This window comes from Ursus arctos, unplaced genomic scaffold, assembly GCF_023065955.2.
Source record: "Ursus arctos isolate Adak ecotype North America unplaced genomic scaffold, UrsArc2.0 scaffold_1, whole genome shotgun sequence".
Classification (NCBI taxonomy): domain Eukaryota; kingdom Metazoa; phylum Chordata; class Mammalia; order Carnivora; family Ursidae; genus Ursus; species Ursus arctos.
In genome coordinates, this window is record NW_026622763.1 from 67,570,844 (window position 1) to 67,593,369 (window position 22,526).

General features: G+C 43.0%; 1 protein-coding gene across 6 annotated transcripts in view; it reads right to left on the minus strand.

Moving 5' to 3' along the window:
* The window catches only part of STAT1 (signal transducer and activator of transcription 1), a 38,601-nt gene that overhangs the window by 15,658 nt on the left and 417 nt on the right, over positions 1-22,526 (minus strand). For 2 of the 6 annotated variants that reach the window (XM_026492310.4, XM_057303532.1), the window contains exons 2-15: positions 22,271-22,423; positions 20,700-20,863; positions 19,406-19,534; positions 18,106-18,250; positions 16,729-16,827; positions 10,482-10,571; positions 9,385-9,463; positions 8,348-8,439; positions 7,992-8,143; positions 6,213-6,371; positions 4,467-4,559; positions 2,865-2,924; positions 822-851; positions 639-732 (exon numbers count right to left, since the gene is read on the minus strand). In XM_026492310.4, coding sequence (XP_026348095.1) covers positions 639-732; positions 822-851; positions 2,865-2,924; positions 4,467-4,559; positions 6,213-6,371; positions 7,992-8,143; positions 8,348-8,439; positions 9,385-9,463; positions 10,482-10,571; positions 16,729-16,827; positions 18,106-18,250; positions 19,406-19,533 — 1,221 coding nt within the window. In that variant the 5' untranslated portion in view covers position 19,534; positions 20,700-20,863; positions 22,271-22,423. The remainder of the gene's footprint in view (positions 1-638; positions 733-821; positions 852-2,864; positions 2,925-4,466; positions 4,560-6,212; positions 6,372-7,991; positions 8,144-8,347; positions 8,440-9,384; positions 9,464-10,481; positions 10,572-16,728; positions 16,828-18,105; positions 18,251-19,405; positions 19,535-20,699; positions 20,864-22,270; positions 22,424-22,526) is intronic. The other 4 variants (XM_026492309.4, XM_057303538.1, XM_026492311.4 and 1 more) reach the window with 2 other exon arrangements.

The following is a 22,526-nucleotide window of genomic DNA, read 5'->3' on the forward strand; positions in this document are numbered from 1 at the left end:
GCTGCCAACGAACCTACCTGTAGGTTCCAGCCCAGGGAGCGCACAGGGGTTGGGGCAACATGTCAGACAACCTCACAGAGGCGGGCCAACGGCACCACCCGCTTATAATCCCCTGCTGGATTTCTACGGCCTGGTGGAATGGGCCTGCTCCTCTGGAGACAAAGCAGTAGGGGCAGTGGTCATGGGCAAGACCACCGGGAAGGAGAATGTGAATAATGGGCCGAGGAGAGACTCCTGGGGTCTGCCACACTTGGAGCGGGGAGAAGGAATGGTCAGGATGTGGGAGCAACAATCAATTCTAAGGAAACCACAAGAGGCCAGAGTGATTGATCACTGAGGTCACAGAGGCACCAAGAACAGATCACTGATGTGCACACTGGCTTATGGAATATTCTGCTGAGATTGCTACGCCCCAAAAAAGTATCTCTGGAGAAGAGACTGGCAGAAAACTGTAACAGAACAGGACTGGGATAAGGAGGAGGAACAAAGATTCAGTGTGAAGTCAGCAGCCACACTCTAGAAAGACTTCCCCTAGGGGTGCCGTCCACATCACACAGCGAACTGGGTGCCACACCATTGAAAATGAAGTCCTACTAAGCCAGACACAACCCAAAAAAGGGGAAAACCGGTCTCCCTACCAGGTGTCGGAATTCTGCTGCCAGACTTCCATTGGTGGACTCCTCCATGTTCATCACTTTCGTATGTGTGCCCAAAATGTTGAACTTTCTAAATCTAGACAACACAGAGCAGAAATACTTAAAAGGCTCAGAACTTTTAAACAAACGAAGACAGTAAAATATTGTACAAAGTGCTTGACATACCCTTTTACTGTATTTCTCTCATTCACATCTCTGAAAAAGAAACAAATATATATATACATAATCATATGTGTATTTAAATTTTGAAATGAACTTTAACAAAAATACAGAAGTATACGTATAAGTAAAAAATCAATATAAAATCCACACCTGTGGGTTTTCCGTTCTTTCCTTCCTTCCCTCCCCCCTCAGTCGACCAACACGAGCTCTGCCAAGGATTGCTGAGTGACCTTGGGCAAACGAACCATCGGGCCTCACATTTCTCACTTGCTCAATGTGTTGCTACCAGCACCAGCCTTGCAGGATGTTGTGAGTGGTAAGCTAGTTCACGAGGGGAAAGAGCACAGAGCACACCCTCCCTAACCATAAGTACGCAATGCTTCTGGCTGTTTCCTGAGCCTGCCCTGCGTGAGGCACTGAACTAAGCACAGAGTGGCAGAGAGCCGGCTCTGCTGTGAGGTTAGGGAACTTCCAACATGACAGCTAAATCCTTCTTTTTATTCTCTATTATCTTTAATGCTTTTATGAAAGTACCAGAATAAATGATTTGGGGGAAACTGTCAAGTTTAAGTTTTAAATCTGAGGTTAAATCTTGAGCAACCTGGCCCCTTACATCAATGCGGTGATGACTGTCATGTTCTAGGCTCACATGTATCTGTCAGGCAGGGCTCAGTTACATGGGTCACACTCACAGCACACTCACAGTTACGTGGGTCAGTTGCCTTTCCTATCCCAACTAGAAGTTCCATGAATGACAATCACCATTAGCTATGCGAGGGACCAACTTTCTCCAGTTCGGGGGGAGAACTTAAAACGAAAGGAACAGCATGACACAAAGCTGCCTTGTCAGAGCTAAGAAGAAAACCCAGAGCTGGAACAGAGAGAAAAGACAAAAGAGCTATAACAAACCAAAAGAGAGAGAGATAGAGCACAGTGTAACGGCCATAAAATTTCTGCCACTCTTCCCTTTAAGAGATAGGAGTGTACTTCCGTGTCCCTTGAACCTCAGGTGATTCTGACTGGGTTCTGCCAACACGCCCCAAGTCTTGCCCCAGCAGACCTTGCACGCTGCTATTCTTACGGACCTGGAATGCTGTCACCGTGCGAAAAAGCCCAGGCTAGCCCCTGAGAGCCCCATGGAGAAGGGCCCAGTTATCCCAGCCAGGGCCTCAGACATGTAACAAGTCCAAGCTGGACCACCCAGAAACCACCAAGCTGACCCAGACCAGAAAGACCACCTATAGCTCACAGAATAAGAGAAATAACAAGCTTTTGGGTTTTAAGCCCCTAAGTTTTGAGGTGATTTGTTAAGAAGCAAAAGCTAATACACAGAGAAACCACAGCTGATGGCAGGAAAGACAAAGGCGCAGAGTACAGGGAAGAATATTGTTACAGAGCAGAAAGACAAAACACCGGAGGAAAATGACTTGGATTATCATAAAGGGCTCCGAAACTTGTTAAACCAATATGTTACACACAAAACAAAAGCATTAAAAAATATTAAGGGTGGGGGCAGGGAGGGGAGCCAGTGGCTGGGTCAGGGCTAGTCCAGGTCTAGGGTTGGAGGGCAAAATGGGAGAGGTCTGCTCCATTTAGAACCCCGTGAGAGAGCCTGCCCATTCTGGATCCCTACTGTCCAGAAAAGACCAGTCCCTGCAAAATCTGCAAGTGCATTCCAGGAATAACACCACAGGGGCTGCGGTCACTGCAGCCCGGACCGTCTTCAGCCTTGTGTTTGACCAAGCACCCCGCCTCCCCTGGGGCTGGCCTAGGAGGAAGGAGGGGTGGAAGACCAGGCCCGAGACTTGATCCTTATGAGCTTATATGCATAAAACACTCATTCTTTCACTTGTTTATAGTCTAAAAAGGCACCAGCACGCTGCTATCAGCTCAAGCGGAAGCTCCCCGTGTCCAGAATGGGAGCTATCAATTTAAATCTCCCGGGATCACTTACATAAATAGCCCCCGAGCATCAGTCCGTGTTTGGTTAACAAAACCAGCATTTCAATAGTGTACATATCTTAGATAATATTAAAGATATCTTACTTATCAAATAAGACTTTGACTTTCAAATTGTAATTGAGCTCTTGCAATTTCACCAGCAGTCTGGAAAGAAAAATAAAAGTCATTATTACTTTAAAAAATTATCTATTACAGCTTATTTATTATGCCAATTCCCTATTGGTGAGCATTTCAATAACCCTCCCCCCTCCCCCCCCCAGTTATGACAAACAATGGAATCGACATCCATGTATGTCTACTTGGATTTTTTAAAGTGTATTTGCAGATAAATTCCTAGCTGTGGAACTGCTGGGGCAAAACTGTAACACTAAATTCTGACAGAAAGCAGCAGCTTTTCCATTCCCACCAAATATAAGTAAGGGTACCTGCTTCCCTATATAGCCTTGCCAGCACTGGATTTTATCAAAATTTCTATTTTGGGCCAATTATACGGGTAAAAAATAACAAATGTACTTTTTACTAAAACTTGTATCTAATGTTTGTTGTGTTGGGAAAAAATAAGGACTCTGACCCATAATCAGGAGAAAGAGGTTAACATTTATGTCATCCCAGGGTGGTGTGGGAAGATGGAAGGAAGGAATGCTGAGCTAAGACATGCGTGTGTCTTCTCTGATGAGCTGGAGACCTTCGGCAGGAGTCCTCACTGGTCTGTTCCGCTTAATGGGCAGGTGGATGGGATTAGGCTTCTGGCGCCCCTTCTAACTGAGTTCTCACCCCGGGGGCCCTTGGGTGTGGTGCTGTACACCAGCAGCCAGGGAGCCTCAGCTGGAGACCAAACTCAGCAGCACCGCAGAAGAGAGGACTAAGGCCAACTGTGAAGGCAAGTCCAGCTCTGTGGAGTCCAGCTGCTCATCAGTAGAAGAACAGCTAAATAAATTTGCAATTCAACAGAGAAAGGACAGCCCTATGTTCTCACATGGAAACACTTCTGCAATTTATTATCAAGGAGAAAAATAGGCTGCAAAACAACACATATAGCAGAACCCTAGTTTTTAAAAATAAAATCCTGTACATGTTATGTATGTGTGTATGTGTGTGTATCTATGTACGAAAAAATGTGTATACACACATGCAAATGTATTTACTTCTGTATTTGTGTAGACACGGACAGCATTCTTCGAGGGAGGACTGACACTAGGCTGTTTACCACAGTGGTCTACAGATATCTAGATCACAGACAACTGTGAAACACTGATGAAAGCTACGAACCCATTCACCAGAAAAAGAGACGTGTCATGAGTCCATATTCACACACACTGCGTGTGGTCTCAGGGGTACATAAAGCCCAGCTTACAAGCTTCCACTCAGGAGGGCACGAAACTGCTGGGAACTTTTGTGTCTGTCTACTCGATGCACTTCCGCCCTTTCGAATTCCTTGGAACAGTGAACGTGCATCCCATTTACAGGGGGAAAATCAGGTGTGCGTGTGTGTGCATAAACTGGTTATGTTTCTATTCCTTTTAATAGAAAAGACAGACTCTTAGATATTCTAAATAAGAATTCACATTGAAATGCCTACTGCAAAACTGCTTCCTCTAAAGCACGCTACGGGACAGTGTTATGAAGGAAGTGAGGGGTGCAAACTTCATGGCAGGAAGTGCAGGGTTTCCATCTTTTCTTGGTTACCTCAACTTCACAGTGAACTGGACCCCGGTCTTCAAGACCAGTGGCCTCTGAGGATGAGTTGGCATGCAAGGCTGTCTTTCCACCACAAAGGAGCTGTAAATTCCAAGCAAAGTGCAGATTAGCATTTCCATTGAGGCTGAGGCAGTACAAATTGCTTTCCCCAAACAGGAGAGGGGGTTAGAGGGCACAAGCTAAACCTCGGTTTGGAAGATTCGAACAAGTTGGTGAATAGAAGGAGGTTTGCAGGTCAGCACAGAAATCTCCATACCCTATTTGCACTCAACATGAGATCAGAGTAGTTGTAGTGACCTGTGACACCTTCAACAATGAATACCCTGAGTTGGGTTGTGTTCATTTACGAATTTGCAGGAAGAACCAAATTCACTAACTAGACTTAACTGTGGCAACCGCTTCGCAACATGTGGGAATATCGAATCATTATGTCGTACACCTGAACTTACGGTAATGTTGTATGCCAATCATGTCTCAATTTAAAAATAAAAATAAATGAAAACAAAAAATAAAAAGAAATTTCACTACAGTTGAAAACGAACCACATAACATACTGATTGCTTACTACCATAATTTGAAATGGGTATTTTGGGATACTTTGGAAAACTGTTCATCTAGTAAAATTGTTTAGTAATACTTATTATCTAATAAACATTTCCATATATTAATTTTCACTTAAAAAAGGATCACATTTGCATTCTAAAACCTAAGTAAATAAATATCTTTCATTATTTCAAAATACAGCACTGAGGTATTCCTGTTTGGACATTAGCCACAGGGAACTAAGGATATTTTTTATTTTGTCATGTTAGCACACGAAAAAATTGCAATATGAACTCTACTCTTCTACCCAGTGCCATTTATTTATCTACGAAGCATGTTTGGAACGCCTGCCCGTGGGCAAGGCACTGTGCAAGGTCCTTGTGGGGGAGAAAAGATGACAAAGGCACATCTCTGTCTTCCAAGAACTTCCAATTTATATCACAGACGACAGAAATACATACACAACTACATATCGATCCAGAATGGGAGAAGAATAAAGACAGCCATGCAGACCAGGAAGGGAGGTAACATGTTTGGGAACTCTGGGGAGAATTCATGACAAGATATAAGCTGAAACTTTCGGGAGGATACAACATTGACATGAGATTCAGAGAAGGTGGCTGTGGGGTTGGGGACATAGGAGAGGCATGGCGAAGTGACTGGATTCGGTGCGGACGAGGTCGGCCTGGAAATGACGTGTGTGGGAGCGCTCACCCTGGAGGGGCCAGCTGGGCCAGGCTGGGGAACTGGGGCGCCACCTGGACGAGCAGGTGACAACGAGCCAGGCTGGACTGTGCTCTGGGAAGCAGAGCGTCACTGGGTCTAGGGAGGCAGGGACTGAGAAGGCAACCGCGTGGGAGGCAACTACGCACGAGTTCAACAAGAGGATCTGAGAGCCTGAAGGAGGCTGATGAAGCCTTGGTGTGGGAAGGAGGGGACAAACAGCACCAGGACAGACTTGACAGGTCTCCACAAACACTGGCCCCAGGGGAAGGAGGAGTAAAATGACCACGTTCCCAGGCTAGGTGGCCACAAGAATGAAGAGCCAATGGTACGGACAATGAATTTGGGAAGAGGTGACTGCCCTAAAAAAATTTACATCATCTATTAAACTTTTAAACCATCTGAATCACCATGAAATTTTCCCCTGGGCAAAATAGTTGCAGAAGATGCCACCGAGGCTCGAGTTACCTCTGGATGAGCTGCTGGAAAAGGCTGAAGGTGCGGTCCCACAGCCCTTGTTTGTTTTTTGTGATTGGGTCGTGTTCGTAGGTGTACTTCTGTTCCAATTCCTCGAGCTTTTTAAGCTGCTGACGAACCTGCTGCAGACTCTCCGCAACGATGGTGAACCTGGGAACGTACAAGACACAGGGGCCTCCATCAGAAGCCGTCTCAAGGCGGCCTAGGTTCCAGGGAATCGTGGGAACCAGCAAGCGGTTTCCACAGGCAACACCTGATGTTATCTGCACAGCCATGCTCTGCACTGAAGGGAGAAACAGAGCACAGGGTTCACCTTGCCGTTAAAGAGGGGGATCCTAGCCCAGTGCTTCCCAACTTTGTTCAAGCCACGGAACACACAAGACCGGGACAATCTGTCGACAGCACCGTGGGGGGCCCTGGAGGGCATCTGTGGCCCTGGTAGAGGCTCCTTGTGGCCTAAATGACCACAAGGGGGCTCCAGACAGCCCAGGAACTCCCTAGGCAGCGGGAGGGGTGGGGGGGGGAGGTAATCAGTGCTTCTCAAGGGCCATTGGGGCACACTGGGCTGGGAAGCGGTTCTAACCAAGAAATTTGGAATACAAGCAGACAATCCACAGGATAAGTATTAATTGTTCATTTAAAAAAAAAAAAAAACAGCATTCAGAGAACCTCCTGAGCTCTTTGGTCCTTGGGCGCTTGGGAACTGGTTTCAGGCTACCATCCCCTCACCCTGCACTGTGACCCACCTCTTCCATCCTCTCTGGTCTGTCAGCCCTCCCCTGGACGACACTAGTATGCTCACAGTTACCCAACTGGCCATTCTGTCTCTAGTCTACTCTCCAGACTGCTGCCAGAGTGACCTAAGTCCAAAAAAAAAAAAAAAAAAAATCCTCCCAAGAAGTGAACCTGTACTTAAATAAAAAGCCCGCCCGGCTCATTAGTACCCACTGGATAAAGTCCTGTTCCCAGCACCGTGCGAGAGCCTCCTCAACCAGGTTCCAGCTTCCTGCCCTCGCCAGCACCCCATTCTCCAGCCGACCAGTATGGAGTACCGCAGGCCCCCTCTCACGCCCAGCCTCGCCTCTCCCCTCCTCTCTGTCCCTGCCGGTCTCCTCTCTGGTCTCCAGGAAGGACTCCTCTTCACTCTCAAGTCAGTGCAAGACCAGTTCCTCTCGGAAACCTTTCCCGGTGACTCCGTCCCTCCCCCTCCACAGAACTCTGGACAGCCCTTCATCAGAGCACTGGCTGCCTTTTACCGCAGAGTGATGACATCTACCTTCCGCCTAAACACGGAGAGCTCCTTCCTGGTGAGGACCAAGAATCACTCATCGTGTGTTCCCAGGTCCTAGCCAGTGCCCGGCATACAGCATTTAATGAGGATTTACTGGACGGATGACTGAATGAATTGTCCAAACTGTTATTTCATGGAATCCTGGAAAATGTCTCATGCTATTTTGTTTTCAATAAAACATTAGGGCTCAAGCTGTTCAATGTGTTATGTGATGACTATGTCACCGGTGTTTTGGCACAAAACGCATCCCATGGGATAGGCACAGTAGGGAGAGGAGGGCTCCAAACCCAGCAGAACTTGGCTGAACTCGGCCACAAGCATGAAAAACGTGCACTTTCCAAGTGTTTCCAGGGCAAGAAGAGGCTGGACTATATTAAAGTCTAAACCAAAGTGTTGACAGGGTCCTTCCAACTAACAGTAACTCGAATGTGGACTTGATGAGTTCATGGGGTCGGCCAGTCAGATTTGGAGAATCGTACCAGTTCTGCAGCTGATCAAGACAAGCGTTGGGGGGCCCCCCAATACAGGCACTCTGCTGTCTCTGCTTCCATTCCACCAGCTCATCATTAATCAGGGCTTTCTGGGTAAGTTCCGTGACATTCAACAACTCTATTATTTTGTGAACTACTTCCTACAGGGAGAGGAAGAAACAAAGTGAAGTAAATTCATCTTTAATCACTGAATTTAAAAATATTTTTTAAAAGCAAAGCAAATATCTCAACTGGGGCTCTAAGCCAAGTGGTTATAAAAATAATTTTTCCTCTATTCTAAACTTCAAGTCCATTATTTATAGTCTGCGACAAAAGCAACGTTATTCTGGAAAGTGAATCACTACCTTTCTTTTATTGTCGAGCATTAAATACATCTTCTGGATTAACATCTGCTCTTGTTTCTGATCATTCTTTGCCACGCCATTGGCTTCATGCTCTGTGAATTGGGAGAGATGGCAGATAAATAGGAATGTAAAAAAACCAAAACCGCCTAAATCCAAGATTCACATACACTTAGAAGAACTATAATCCAAATGCTATCTGGTGACAGATCAAAGTTTGGTCTTCTATTTTTACCGAACAAAACCAAAAAAATGTCCGAAGTTTAAAAACCGGACAGGCTGAAACAAAGTACTTGGTTTCAGTGACCCAGGTGAACTGGAAACGGAACTGTCTGGCTCTTAAATCATTGTCAGAATATTACCTAAATGACTATAAGCAACAAAATTCAAACTCCCAGATAAAAAATTTATAAAAAGTGTATGTGTAGCTTTGAAAGAGAAGTACACAATTAGGAAGGAGTAGTTGAGCTTCCTTTCTCTCATACTATTCCCTAAATCATCCTAATAATCTCTCCACATTAACCCTGGTATCCTCCAAATGGTCGCCAGGGTTTCAGCAATCATACGGAGCTGCAACGTGTGAAGAAGCTTCAAGCAAGGACACTTCACGCACCTGTCCGCCTATGTCACGCAGGGGGCTAGGTACAGGAAGTAGAGTAACACATAACCAGTGGTTGCCAACAGGGGGTGACACTGGCCCGCCCCCACCTCCCCCAGCATTTGGCCATGTCTGGAGACAGTTTTGTCCGGCCCCACTGGGGATCAGGGAATAGTTCTACTGCCATCTGGTGGCTAAAGGTCAGGGATGCTGCTGAAGATCCTATAGGGCCCGGCTCAGCCCCTCACAACACAAAATTATCTGGCTCTAAATGTCAACAGCACAGAGGTTAAGACCCTGGCTTGCATCATCAAGAAGCCAAGACTAGCAATTCAGAGTCATAAAACATTTGGTAAATATGAAGCCATACTTGCCTTCTCTATCTAGTGTCAACAGAAAAAAAGGACAGCCAACAGGCACTGCTTCAAACGTTAACTCTTACCTCTGTTCTGCAAGGTTTTGCACTTAAAGTCATATTCATCTTGTAAATCTTCTAGGGTCTTGATTTCATGCTCTATACACTACAAATAAAGACACAAACAGGTTTTCCCACCGATCAGCTTCCAAAGACTTTGGTAAATAGATTATTGCTTCTATAGGACCCAGAAAACCACGGTAACAATCCTGCTCCCTCAAAGATGGATTCCACTTGCAAAATTCTTATCACATACATAATAATGTCTATTTCCTTAATAAGTATATAATAATTTTTTAGGAGGAAAATATATGGTTATTTTCAGACCGGGCTCACTTGATTTCTACTTTAATAAAGTGTTTCCCTAGGAAGCTGCAGGACAAAGTTGCTTCAAAGAATCTGGAATTTGGAAAGACACTGTCTGAAGCACAAAGTCAGATCCATGCTGGTGTGACCCAGATACCCGTGAGATGGCATCCCTCAGCTGGAAGGCCTTTCCCACAGATGCAGGTCTGGTGTAAAGCAGGACTACTTATCCCTACCGCCCAGAAAGCCCTAACAGTGGAAGGCAGTGAACACACACCACCAAGGGCACCAAAGCAGCCCTCAACTTCCATAAATTACCTTGCAGGCTTTATCTTAAAATTGTTGTGGATATTTTATTTTAATTGGAAATGTATCACAATTCCTTTTAGTGAAATGTTTCTGTTCCCCTTCCCAGTCTTAGAATAAAACAGGTGCTTGAGAAAGATGGGCCATGTTTGTCCTGAGGCTCTGTGTAACCCCAGAATCACCCCAATTTGAGAAGCACAGACATCAAAGGCTATTTCGAGCAGCAACATCTAGTTTACTGGGTGATGGGGCAAAGTCAATAGTTACTGCACAATCTTGCAAGGAAGAAAGAGATAAGCTCAATGTTTGAAGTTGTACAGGGGCCATAAAAGTCTATCTGCTCACTGGTTTAACTAATTTGTTTACATATGGTTTGGAACTTCCTCAAAACTCTTCCTCTCAACTACGTAAAAGACTGAAATCAGTTCACCAAGTTTACACTTGAGCAGTTGAAACGTTTTTCGTCTCACAAAAAGTTAGAGGCTGAACATATATATTGACTCAATACTCACCATAACTTTATCTTTCACATTTCTGACTTTGCTGTCGAGCTCCTTCTGTTTGTCTAACATCACCGTGCTCTGAATGTTCCCCGACTGCGCCTGGAGTGAGAGGTGCGCAGTTAATGACTACCAGTTCCTCCGCATAGTTACCCGCTGGTTACTCTCCAAACTCAAGTCCATACCCTGTGCACCACCCACCTCCCAGACCTTCCAAAACCTCCTACAAGCTTCCCACATGAGTGTTGACAAGAAATATCTCAGTTGTCAAGGCCCTGGAAAATGCTGGCAAACTGTTAAGAAGGCTACAGAAAGACTAGGCTCAGTTCATGCCTACTATAAACAGTATTTCTGGAATTTTCCATTAATTCATACAGTTGCATGGTACCACATAAGAAGTTTACTTCAGGGTTTCCCAAATTTTGTAGACAAGATTATTCCTATTAACCCTGTACTTATTTGTCGTAAAGCCTTGACATTCACAGTACGGTCCCCAGACCAGCAGCACCTTACACCCGGGAGCTTGCTGGAAATGCAGACTCTCAGCGCCTAATCCGATTACTGAATCAGAAGCCCCATTTTGACAAGATCCCAGGTGATTCAGAGGCCTAGCAAAAGTGGACAGCACTGCCATTAAGGACTTCAGTGAATATGTGCCACTCTAAAGTAATAGCTACTATCAACCCAGACACACAGAGTAGTCAGTCCTCACCCTTAGGCAGACTCAGACGTAGCCGCGTCTATGTGTTCCTTATTTAAGGTATTCCATGGTTTATCCACACAGCATGACTTACTAGGTATTAAGTCAAGGTCAGACAATGTCCTAGACCCAGGTGGTAGAGTGGTAAACATGAGACTGTTCTCGTACAAATTAGATTCTAGAAAGGTGCTATTTTTGTTCAGAGTTAAAGCCCCTCCCACGGTCCCACGGCCAAAACTGTGCGCACCGACCCTTCTTACAGAGTCCTACACAGCACAGATTCCATGTGGGTATTTTTACATATTCATATTTATCAGTATTTTCTTCTTTTATATCTGGATTTTCCCTATGAGAAAGCCTTTCCATATTGACAGATTAGAGAGGAGTTCACCCATTTTTAACCCAGCACTTACATGGTTACTTGTTCTTTTTTCCCCCCTACTTTTAGATCTCTAATCCATTTGAAGTTTATTCTTGTGTTTACTGTGAAATACGGGTACAATTTTAACTTTTTTCTGCAACTGGCTGTGCACTTGTCCAACAACATTTAGTGAAAAGTTCCTATTCTCCCCAGAGCTTTGACTTGCACTTTTATCACACAAATTTCCTTACATATCTGGGTTTAAGTTCTAGATTTGCTCTGCTTTTCCACGGGTCTTTCTCTCCCTAAACCCGAACCCTGAATAGTGCTTAACTGTGCAGTGTTTGGCATATACCTAATAGGGCAAGGCCCGTCTCACTGCTGTGCTTCCCCATGAGCTCCTTGCTGTTCTTGCACGTTTATTTTCCTGATGACTTCCCCAGCTTCAGAAAGTAACTTGTTACTTCTATTGGGAATTTTTAATACTTCTATTAAAAATATGAATAACTCAGGGAGAGCTGATATCTCTACGATGTTTTTGATTCCTATGCCTCTCATGCTTTTCTCTTGTCTAATTGTATTGGTGAATACCACCAATATAACGTTATTTAAATAGCAGCGGAAACAGTGGACATTGTTCTGACTCACTGATGTGCTCCAAACTATGTAAGATACTGTGTATAGCACTGAGAGATGCATATTTTAATGCTAAAGAGGTATCCATCAGTTCGTATTTTATTTAATGTCTTTTATCAGGGATGGGTATTGGAGTTCGTCAGCCCTTTTCAGCAACTACAGAGATAAGCATATGCTTTTTCTTCCTTGTATCTAGTTACATAATGAATTACATTAATGCATTTCCCAATCACAATCTATTCTATAATTATAATTTGGAATAAATCCTACTTGGTCATAATATATTGTTTTCTTAGTGTATTACTGAATTCTGATCACTAAAATATTTTGTTTAGGATTTTACTTTAATATTTATAAGTGAAATTGGCCTATAGCAATATTCGTTTTTGTTCTTTTTTATGTTTAGGCGATCAAAGTTATTCTTTGTTTACAGACAACTTTGGAAATTTTCCTTCATTTTATATAATCTGCAATTGCAGAAGTTCAAAGCATCTGGATTATATCTGTGTAAAGTGTGTATTAAAAATATATTAAAATGACTGGTATTCCTAGGTGCCACATGTCACTGAGGAATAAACAGGGCTGCTCTGGCCATTTGGAATGAGCTGTCACCTCGACCAGCTCCATAAGGCTTCCTGCCTCTGCACCAGAATCTCTTGCTGCTGTCCGCTAGAAGTACGGTGTGGATGCCACGTCCTGTGGGCTCTCCTACCAGCTGGGCCACTCCACCCAGACAGAGGGACCAGGCCACGGGAGCATCCTGACCTCCCGGTCCTTCCTCCTACACTGTCAAGGGTTAGGTGAGCAAATGGGGAAATACTGGTTATGAGAATGCAGCTGCATCTCAGCTACCAGTCAGTTCCTGCTGTCACACTGGGAAATGCTTGCTAGAAAAATCCGGGGCCTGTGGCAGAGACCTAAGAAACATCCAGCTTCACACTTGAGCAGTCTGGCCCAGCTACTGACACAGCCAGTTACTGACAGAGTTACTCTCTGACTCCTCCCCCTCCCCCTCCGCCCCTCCCTCCCTCTACCCCAGTCCCAACTGTCAGGTGGTGCTTCAGCATTTTACCATCAAGTACTGAAAAAATACCAACAATATCACCAATGACCACCCTACACTTGTGACTCTCATACTACTTCCACGGTGAGTCTTGAACTTTTTTTTTTTTTTAAGATTTTATTTATTTATTTGACAGAGAGAGAGACAGTCAGCGAGAGAGGGAACACAAGCAGGGGGAGTGGGAGAGGAAGAAGCAGGCTCCCAGCGGAGGAGCCTGATGTGGGGCTCGATCCCAGAATGCCAGGATCACACCCTGAGCTGAAGGCAGACTGAGCCACCCAGGCACCCCACTGAACTTTTTAACTTTCTGACAAACCAGGAAAATCAGGAAACCAGAGGAATAGCAAACGCTAAAGCTGGGTATGGAAGTGCTGAATCACTATATTCAACACCCAAAACTATTATTACACTGCACGTGAACTGGAATTTAAATATAAACTCTACAAAAACCATTAAAGTTGGAAGGTCCTCTACTCCTATGTTCTCATTTCACACCTGCACTTCTACCGATCCTGTTTGGAGGGTTTTAATTAGACCTGAGCTCCTCACACACCCCAGACCAAGGAAAAGTCTGCTCAGGGAGGCTTTCTTCAACAGAACAAGCAGCTGCCCAAATAAGAGGACATGGGACAGGCACTCGCTGGGTGTCAGAGGTCCCAGTCAGAATGCCCTCCTATCCCATCTCACGAGTCTGAAACCCCAAGAGAGATGAAGAGACTTCTCTATGAATGGGTTTTAGAGTCAGACAATTCTAGGTTTAAATTCCAAAACTCATTAGCTCTGTGGCCTTGAGCAAAGTACTTGATCTCTCAATCTTAGTTTTTTTTCATCTGTAAAATGGGGTAAGAATACTTAAGTTCAATGACAGTTTTGAAAGCATTTATTCAAATAAAATAATGTTTATAAAATACTTAGCACAGGTCCCGAAATAAGCATTCAGTATATGGTAACTCTATAATTTTAAGATTTTATTTAATTGTCATAGGGAGAGAGAGAAAGGGAGAGAATAGGCAGGGGGAGTGGCAAGGGAGAAGCAGGCTCCCTGCTGAGCAAGGAGCCTGATGTGGGGATGTGGGACTGGATCCCAGGACCCTGGGATCAGGACCTGAGCCAAAGGCAGACGCTTAACTGACTGAGCCACCCATACGCCCCTGGTAACTCTATTATCACTGAAGATCACAAAGACAGAATAGCAAAGGGAAACCTGAGAGCCACTTTATGTCTTTCCTTTCACTGTGGTGAACCTTATGGACCTAAATTTTATCCATACATACAATTTTTTCACCACACACACACACACACACACACACACACACGATAAAGAAAAAAAAAACACCTTAGTGTGCTATAATGGGAGCAAACAAAACACTGGTAGTTTACTAAAAAGTATCTATATATAATATTCTTTAAACATATTTTCTAAAAGTTCTTCCATTAAAACAAAAAATAATGAGAACAAGATTTTCCTATCCCAACGTTTCTATAAAATTTCATACTCTCTCAATGCTCTGAAGGGACTCTGAAGTTTGCATGTTTTTAACTTGTTGAATTTCTTGAATCCCTGCGTACCTATCAGTTTCCACAACTGTCAGTCAATTCACAGACACTCTTGTTTCATCTAGATTCTACCTATGCCTCTGGCCCCCAAAATGGGATTACTTTGAACCAAATACAGACATCAATTATTCCATACATAAGTATGTTAGTATGAACAGTAGATACATTATTAAAATGTATTTACTTCAACAAGGGGAGAAATGGCAAAGAAATGTTTCTCAATTTCCCAGTCTATAATAGGTTGGGTAACTTTGGTGCCATTTCCCTTTCCCTGATGGCCTCAGACATCCAGATCCTTCCCTCCAACCCCAAGAAGGACTTGCTTCTCTTGTTCTCAGCTGGACAATCAACTAACCCTCCCTAAAGGTGCTCACCGATAACTCAAGTTATCTTCTGAGAGGCTTAAAATGATCCTCTCCCCAGTTACCTACATTTTTTAAAGGGGAGACAAACTCTGGCAAGCCTTCAAGACCCAAACCATACCCAGGAGAGGCTGATCTGGGAGAGGAGAAATCCTCTACTCTGCCTCCCAATGCCAACTCCAGGCACTGGGGCCAAAGGTGAGGAGAGAAATGCTTGGGTGCCAAGGTGGAAAGTTTGTTCTGCCCATCTCTGCTCTTGGCAGTCCTCTCAGTTTTGAGATACAGGAGTGGCCAGTCCATTGCATAGCATTAAGATGAAAATCCCACACGATCAAAACGTCCTGCTGAAAATCTCCCAGGTGCAGAATGCATGTTGAAGACAAGCATAGCTGCTGCAGAGAAGAACAGGCAGCCAACACTGATACGCACTTCTGCTCACTAGGCCAGGTACCAGATGAACTAGTTTGAGTTGAGAACAAATAATGCCTATCTTTAAATGCTTAGTGCAGCAAGGTGCTTTCAGTGTGCCAGGAACTAAATGCCCAGGGAAGCAGCAGATTCACAAGGACAGGATCAAATCCCCAGAAAGTGGCTGGAGAATGCATTCACCCGATAGTTAAATTCGAATACTCTGGCATTCTTCCCCTCATATTGGAAGGGTCTTACGCAGAACAATCCATACGGTGGTTTCACAACTATAGTTTCACTGCCTTCTGGGTTGTTCCAAGCACAACATCACTCAAGAAGGGAATGAACAGATGCCATGCCAATTTTAAAAATCTGAACCCTGATCGCCAGGAAGGTTTGTATGAGTATTAGTAAAACCATGATCAAAAATCTTGGTGCTAAAAACAAATCTGACTCATTCCCTGTTTGGATGTCTTATATATTTAGGAGGTAAATCGATCCTATTCAAAACAAAGGTCTTGATTTTCCCATCAACTCATTCTTCTCCTCCAAAATGTACTACGTCCTTCAAAAGCCCTCCTCCTGTCTTTTCTGTCCTCCCCAGCTCGATGAACAGTATCTCCAAGCAACTCGAGTCGCAAACCATCAAGTCATCTTTCGTTTTGCACTTTCTCTCACTCCCATGTCTGATCCTTCAATATAAGCCCCACTGGTACCATGTCCCAAACATAATCTTCCCACTTCTTCTTACCTCTACCAACTGTACCTTTCCTGAGTACATTTCTACTTCCTCTCCCTCTGTCTGCCTGCTTCCTTCCCTGTCCCACGCCTCAGAGAAGTTCCCTGACCCTGATCTAAAGACACAACCCCACCCCCCAGATACTCTGTTACTGTATCACAGTATCCTACTTTGGTATCTGCATAGGAAATGGCACTATCTGAAAATATTTTGTTCACTCTCCCTCAACAGAATGACTTCCAATAGATTGTGGTCCTTTCTTAAAGCCCAGGTCTGTAAAATCTCTATATCTGATTTTCCCCATTTCCTGGGGCTATAAAATCAGAGGGATATTCACTACTGCTTTGCACAGTGTGTTGAATAATATTTGTTGGATAAATGAATGAATTTTTATTTTACTATAATTTTCAGTGTTCCATTAGAAAAAAAGTACCTGATTGAATCTCTGGGCATTTTCCAGGATCTTCCTTTCCTCCTTCAGACAGTTACAGATGATCATAGACATCTGTATTGGGTCTTCCTGAAAATTATCCTAGATATGGATTGTTAGAATAGAAACAAACTAAATTTCAGAATGTTTAAGCCATTATATATTATAAACTGAATTTGTTCCTATTCACTGAGAAGCCTCATCTTGTATTTATTAAATTCTACACAAGCTATTTTTGGTAAAATCAAAATATTCTTTTCATAAATTATGACAAAAGCTTTCTAGTAAATGCTGGTACCTAAATTATTTCTTGATTAAAAAACCAAGCATCTTCATACACGGTTCCTCTAACAGTTTTACTTTAATTTCTGCTGTTTTTGAGGCCATTTATGTTCCATTAGGATCCTGAGACAATGTAAATGATATGAAAACTATCTATGATATTTCTCAATGAATTTATCTGTTGGTCTCTGCTTTGAATTAGATATTCTTTTCAGTTCTTCTATTTCCTTGTCAAAGCAGCATATAAAACACTGGCAATCACGGCCCTTTATAACAGGTATATTCAAGCAGTCTGTAGGAGAGCAAATTTCTGTAAATTTAATCTGACTTCCCCTGTCACTGGTATTATAAAATCATAAATATGTTCATAAAGGACGAAAAAGCTTCTAATTACGTACGTTGAACAGTTTGATTGTGTTGTATGAAACAAGAAAATGATCGCTCTCATCTCCACTGAGACAGAAAAGTTCTGTTACTACAGAAGTAAATATGGTAGCTAGGCTGAAGGGATGCCAGGGGTACTTTGGAAAAACTCCTAAAACTCTGTAGCCCGGTCTCCTATCTGGGATTCCCTTTGACTTGCTCTTCCATGGGAGGGCAACTCGTCCAAAAGCAAGGAAAGGTGGAGCCTAGTTCCAATTCACCGACTCTATCAGGCCTAGGGGACATCAGACCTTTCCGGACTTCTTCTTCATCTGTATACCAAGGGCTTAGACTGGACTCACCACTAAAGTTCCTTTGAGCTTCTATCTGTTACTACAGCTCACTGCTTTTAAGACGCAACCCTTTCCCTTGGGTTTCCATTTCGACAATTTTTAGTGAAACAAGGTGACAGCATCGCATTTCTCTCAGAATTACTGACACCTAGCAGGTGATACACTTAAACCTGAAAATTCCTTATGTGTTCGCAAAATAAATTGATATTTTACTTTGCTCGTGCTATAAAATATCAGCAATACAAAGGAGTTTATTCTCTGTCTCTGAAACTTTTAAAAAGACCAAAGAATGCATGCGCAACTCAAGAGTATTTGTTCAATGAATAAAACTCCTATATAGGCTTGGGAATATTTTGACTAAAGTGCAAAAACCAGGTCATACCTGAAGATTACGCTTGCTTTTCCTTATGTTATGCTGCAACAAAAAATTATTCTCCAAAGAAAAGCGACTATACTGATCATCCAGCTGTGACAGGAGGTCATGAAATCGGATGGTGGCAAATGAAACGTCATTAGCAGCATGCTCCCTGGGAGATTTAAAATGTATACATTTCATTTTAGATAGTACTTCAAACAGACAAAATAAACATTGCTTTCCTACTGAAAACTGCTTGAGAAACCAACTTTCAAGCATTCTCTTAGGTTTTTTTCCCTTCTTTTAAGACTGATGTTGCTTTGAACAGCAGTTTGTATAATATATCTATTCCATACAATTAGCATGAAAAATCCCAGAACTCAGATTGTGCACGAAACTGTTAATGGTAATTATCTCTGGAGGGGAAAAAAACCAATAGCGGCCTTTACTTTGTATGTCATTTAAAATTTTTGCAATCAGCAAATAGTAAATTTTAAAATAGAATACATATCAGTTTTCAGAGATATCCCCCTATTTTTACTACCTTCTTCCTATTTCTTTTTTTTTAAATAATTTTTTACTATGTTATGTTACTCACCATACAGTGTATCCTTAGTTTTTGATGTAGTGTTCCATGATTCATTACTTGCGTATAACACCCACTACACCATGCAATATGTGCCCTCCTTACTACCCATCACCGGCCTATCCCAATCCCCCACCTCCCTCCCTTCTGAAGCCCACAGTTTGTTTCCCAGAGTCCATAGTCTCTCGTGATTCATTCTCCCTTCTGTTTACCCCCCCTTCATTCTTCCCTTCCTTCTTCTACCGATCTTCCTGCTATTTCTTATGTTCCATGAATGAGTGAAACCATACGATAATTGTCTTCCTCTGCTTGACTTATTTCATTTAGCATAATCTCCTCCAGTCCCGTCCATGTTGCTGCGAATGTTGGGTAATGGTTCTTTCTGAACCTTCTTCCTATTTCTAATCAATGTTTTACCATAATTCGGCTATCATTATTTTCTTTAACTTACTTCTTTCTATAACCTGGATTTTAATGTGGAAAATAATTGGTGCCAGCATTATCTAACTTGTCCAAAGCATTTAGGAGCACACACCATGATCAGACGGACAAAACTACATAAAAGTACTTAATGACTAACACAGTTAGCTGTGCAGAGACACATGCCATTGTTCAAACCAACACATTTTTCTGCAACAGATAATCCAAAAGGCTACAATGAGATTCATCTCTTAGCCAATGTGGCTCCAAGTCACTTATCGCTTTAAAAGCACAGAAAATCTTCAAGTAAGCTTCCCTTACCAGTCTTGTTTTTCTAGCCACTGTGCCAGGTACTGTCTGATTTCCATGGGAAAACTGTCATCATAGAGCTGGTGAACCTGCTCCAGGAATTTGGAGTCAAGCTGTTGGAGCTCATACCACTGGGACATCCTACAAGGAAACAGAGCACACAACCTAGGTCAGGAAGGGAAGACCACAGCTCCAAAGAAGGCATATCCAGCACCGTGCTTCTTTTAAATATCTTACTTACTCCAAAACATAATTTGTCTCTGAAATGTATTATTTAAACGCTGTTTATATTCCGAACCCTGGTTTTTTTATTTAGGTTTGGGGATTAATATGTTTTTCTTCCCCAGAATATCTATCTTCAGGCCTTTTGCTCAAATGTCAACATATCAGGGAAGCCTTTTTGGACATCACTTCTTACTCCATAAAACACTATCCCTCCGCCCTGATGTGTTTTTCTCCATAGCACTTATCACTTATCTAGCCCACCATAGATTTTCTTTTTTATTTTGATTACAGTCTGTTTTCCCCACATGAAGGGAAAAATTTGGAGGGTGGGCGGGCTGTTCACTGCTCTATCTCCAGAACACAGTGCCAGGCACATAATATGACTTTGAAATGAATCTGTACTTTTACCAAATAAAAAATGGAAAACATTATTTCATTAGATTTGCTTTCACACAAATCCTAAGAACCCTCCAAAAGTTGCTCTCTTAGAAATACAGTACATCTGGGGCGCGTGGGTGGCTTAGTTGGTTGGATGTCTGATTCTTGATTTTGGCTCAGGTCATGATCTCAGGGTCATGAGGTCGAGCCCCACATTGGGCTCTGGGCTCAGTGGGAAGTCTGCTTGAGATTCTCTCCCTCTCCTGCTGACCCTGCCCCTGCTTGTGGGCTGGGCCCATTCGTTCTAAAATAAATAAATAAATCTTAAAAAAAAAAAAAAGGAAATACAGTACATTTGCAATTTAACTCAAAGAATTTTAAACCCGTATTTTATATTTTGTGATTCATATGGCAAAATGAATTATTTTTGTCCTATACCTTTTAAGACAGATTTTCTTCTTGGCCCACTACAAACAATAAAACTATTACAAAAACCCTTAAATCTCGTAATAATTTCAAGATTGAAACAACGTTGTTAAATATAACTTCAAAAGATAAAGTAATACTACCTCTTTGTATAACTGTAAGTCCATTTTTGCATAGCAGTTCTAAGGAAATGAAAACAAAACCGATTTAAGGAAGTCCTAACATCTACGGGGAAAACGAAGAGCCTCCCATGACCACAGCGTAACTTAGGACTTACACCAGTGCACAGCTGGCAATATGCAGAGCGGGTACATGTGAATCTTGTCCTCCAGGCCTCTGAAGAAGGGGTCTGGATTTTCAAGCAGGGTATGGAAAAGTTACCCATGCTTGCTGTCAAGTATGTGGGTGCAGGCGCGTAGTCATGTCTACTCCATGAATTTCCTTCCAAAGAAAAGGAAGGATATGGTGGGACGATAAAGCCAGTTACCACCACAAATAACCCCTAGAAATGGACACAAACCTGGCACACAAAATTTGGCACACCTGCTATAGGAATTTGATTTTTCACTTCAAATTAATTTTACCTGAACGGGAGTCTCCAAATCTGTGGCTCTCTCCCCACCCTGGTAGGTGCTTAATAAGGATGTGCCTAAAGCAAATATGTTGGCCAGGACGTCGGCCAGAGGGGGTACAACACCTCTTACTAGATGCAGGACCTCAGGCAGCTCACTACCCTATCAACAGTGTGGTTGTTAAGACTGGATGAAATGGCACACACTCAGCACCTGGCATGGAACAGGCAATTAATAAATTCATGAATTTATTAATCCAGAATCCATATCATCTTCTCACAAAACCTGTCATCAGTGCAAGGAGGGACATGACCATCGCCCAATCACCTGGCTCAAATTCCAATGCTATCCTTCCTGCAGTCCCAAGACCTCTTACCTCTCTGCCTCCACTACTTCCTGGTCTAGCTTCCTGCTGTACAGCCACATCACTATCTTGCTCAAAATTACTGATTTGCACCCTGACCCTATCTTCATGCATTAACAAAGCAAACCAGTCACCAAATTATCTACAGTGTTTTGGCTATGCCCAACATTTCTGCTCTACTCCAGCTGCCACTCACGCTTGAAAACAGCCTCCTCACGAATTTCTGCCTCTCTAAACCTCCCGTGATTCAAAAGTAGATACGAATGCTCCTTCTTCCATAAAGCTGTCTAACACTTACCCAGACACAATTAAGCTTTCTTTGATTTGTGCCTCATGGCATTCTGTTCCCTCTATTACAGCATCAGTTCCTTAAAAAGCTCTAGGATTCACCCCTGCATGAGGCAAGTTTCAGACTTGCCAGGACCATGTCTTCTTCTATTTTTTTTTTTTAATCCTTGGTATATTACACAGTGTCCTGCACATGGTATGTACTCAGTTTACTGAATTGAAATCTAGTATATTCCATACTGAATTAGAAAGTAAAGGGCAAACCATATTATGCTCCACCAAGTCTGAGTTCTGCATCCTCATTAAGCAGCAGCTGCATACTAGATTGTGCTGGAGGCTCGAGTCTTATTTCTGTCACATAAAAATAACCTCTCCAACCTGTACAAACACTTGAAGCACAGTCAAACACACACACACACACACACACACACACACACACACACACTCTCTCTCTCTCTCTTTAATATTAGTCACAATTTTTTAAAAGACTAATAGCATTTGGGAATTTGCGGGAACTTTTATATTCCAAGAAGACATTAAGCTCCTTCATCTTTAAACACAGATGCAGAATTAAAATTCCAAAATTATGCACTCATTCATTCGTTTTCATGAGCAATTACTGACCTGTCACCTTGTATCCCACCGAGGGGCTAAGGATCCCACCCAAGCAGCAGTTATACACGTGAGGTGCCTAGACTGCTGGGTTTGCATGCACAGGGTGTGAGCGTCTAACCTAGACAGCTCTCCAACGATGGCACAAGGCAAATGAAAACTTTTCTGTGAAAAAAAGAAAAGGTGACTGTGGTGAAAGTGGGAGGGACGGAAGGAAAAGTGGGGGTGGGGGGGAGATGTATTTTACGGCCGAAAATTCTGTTTCACA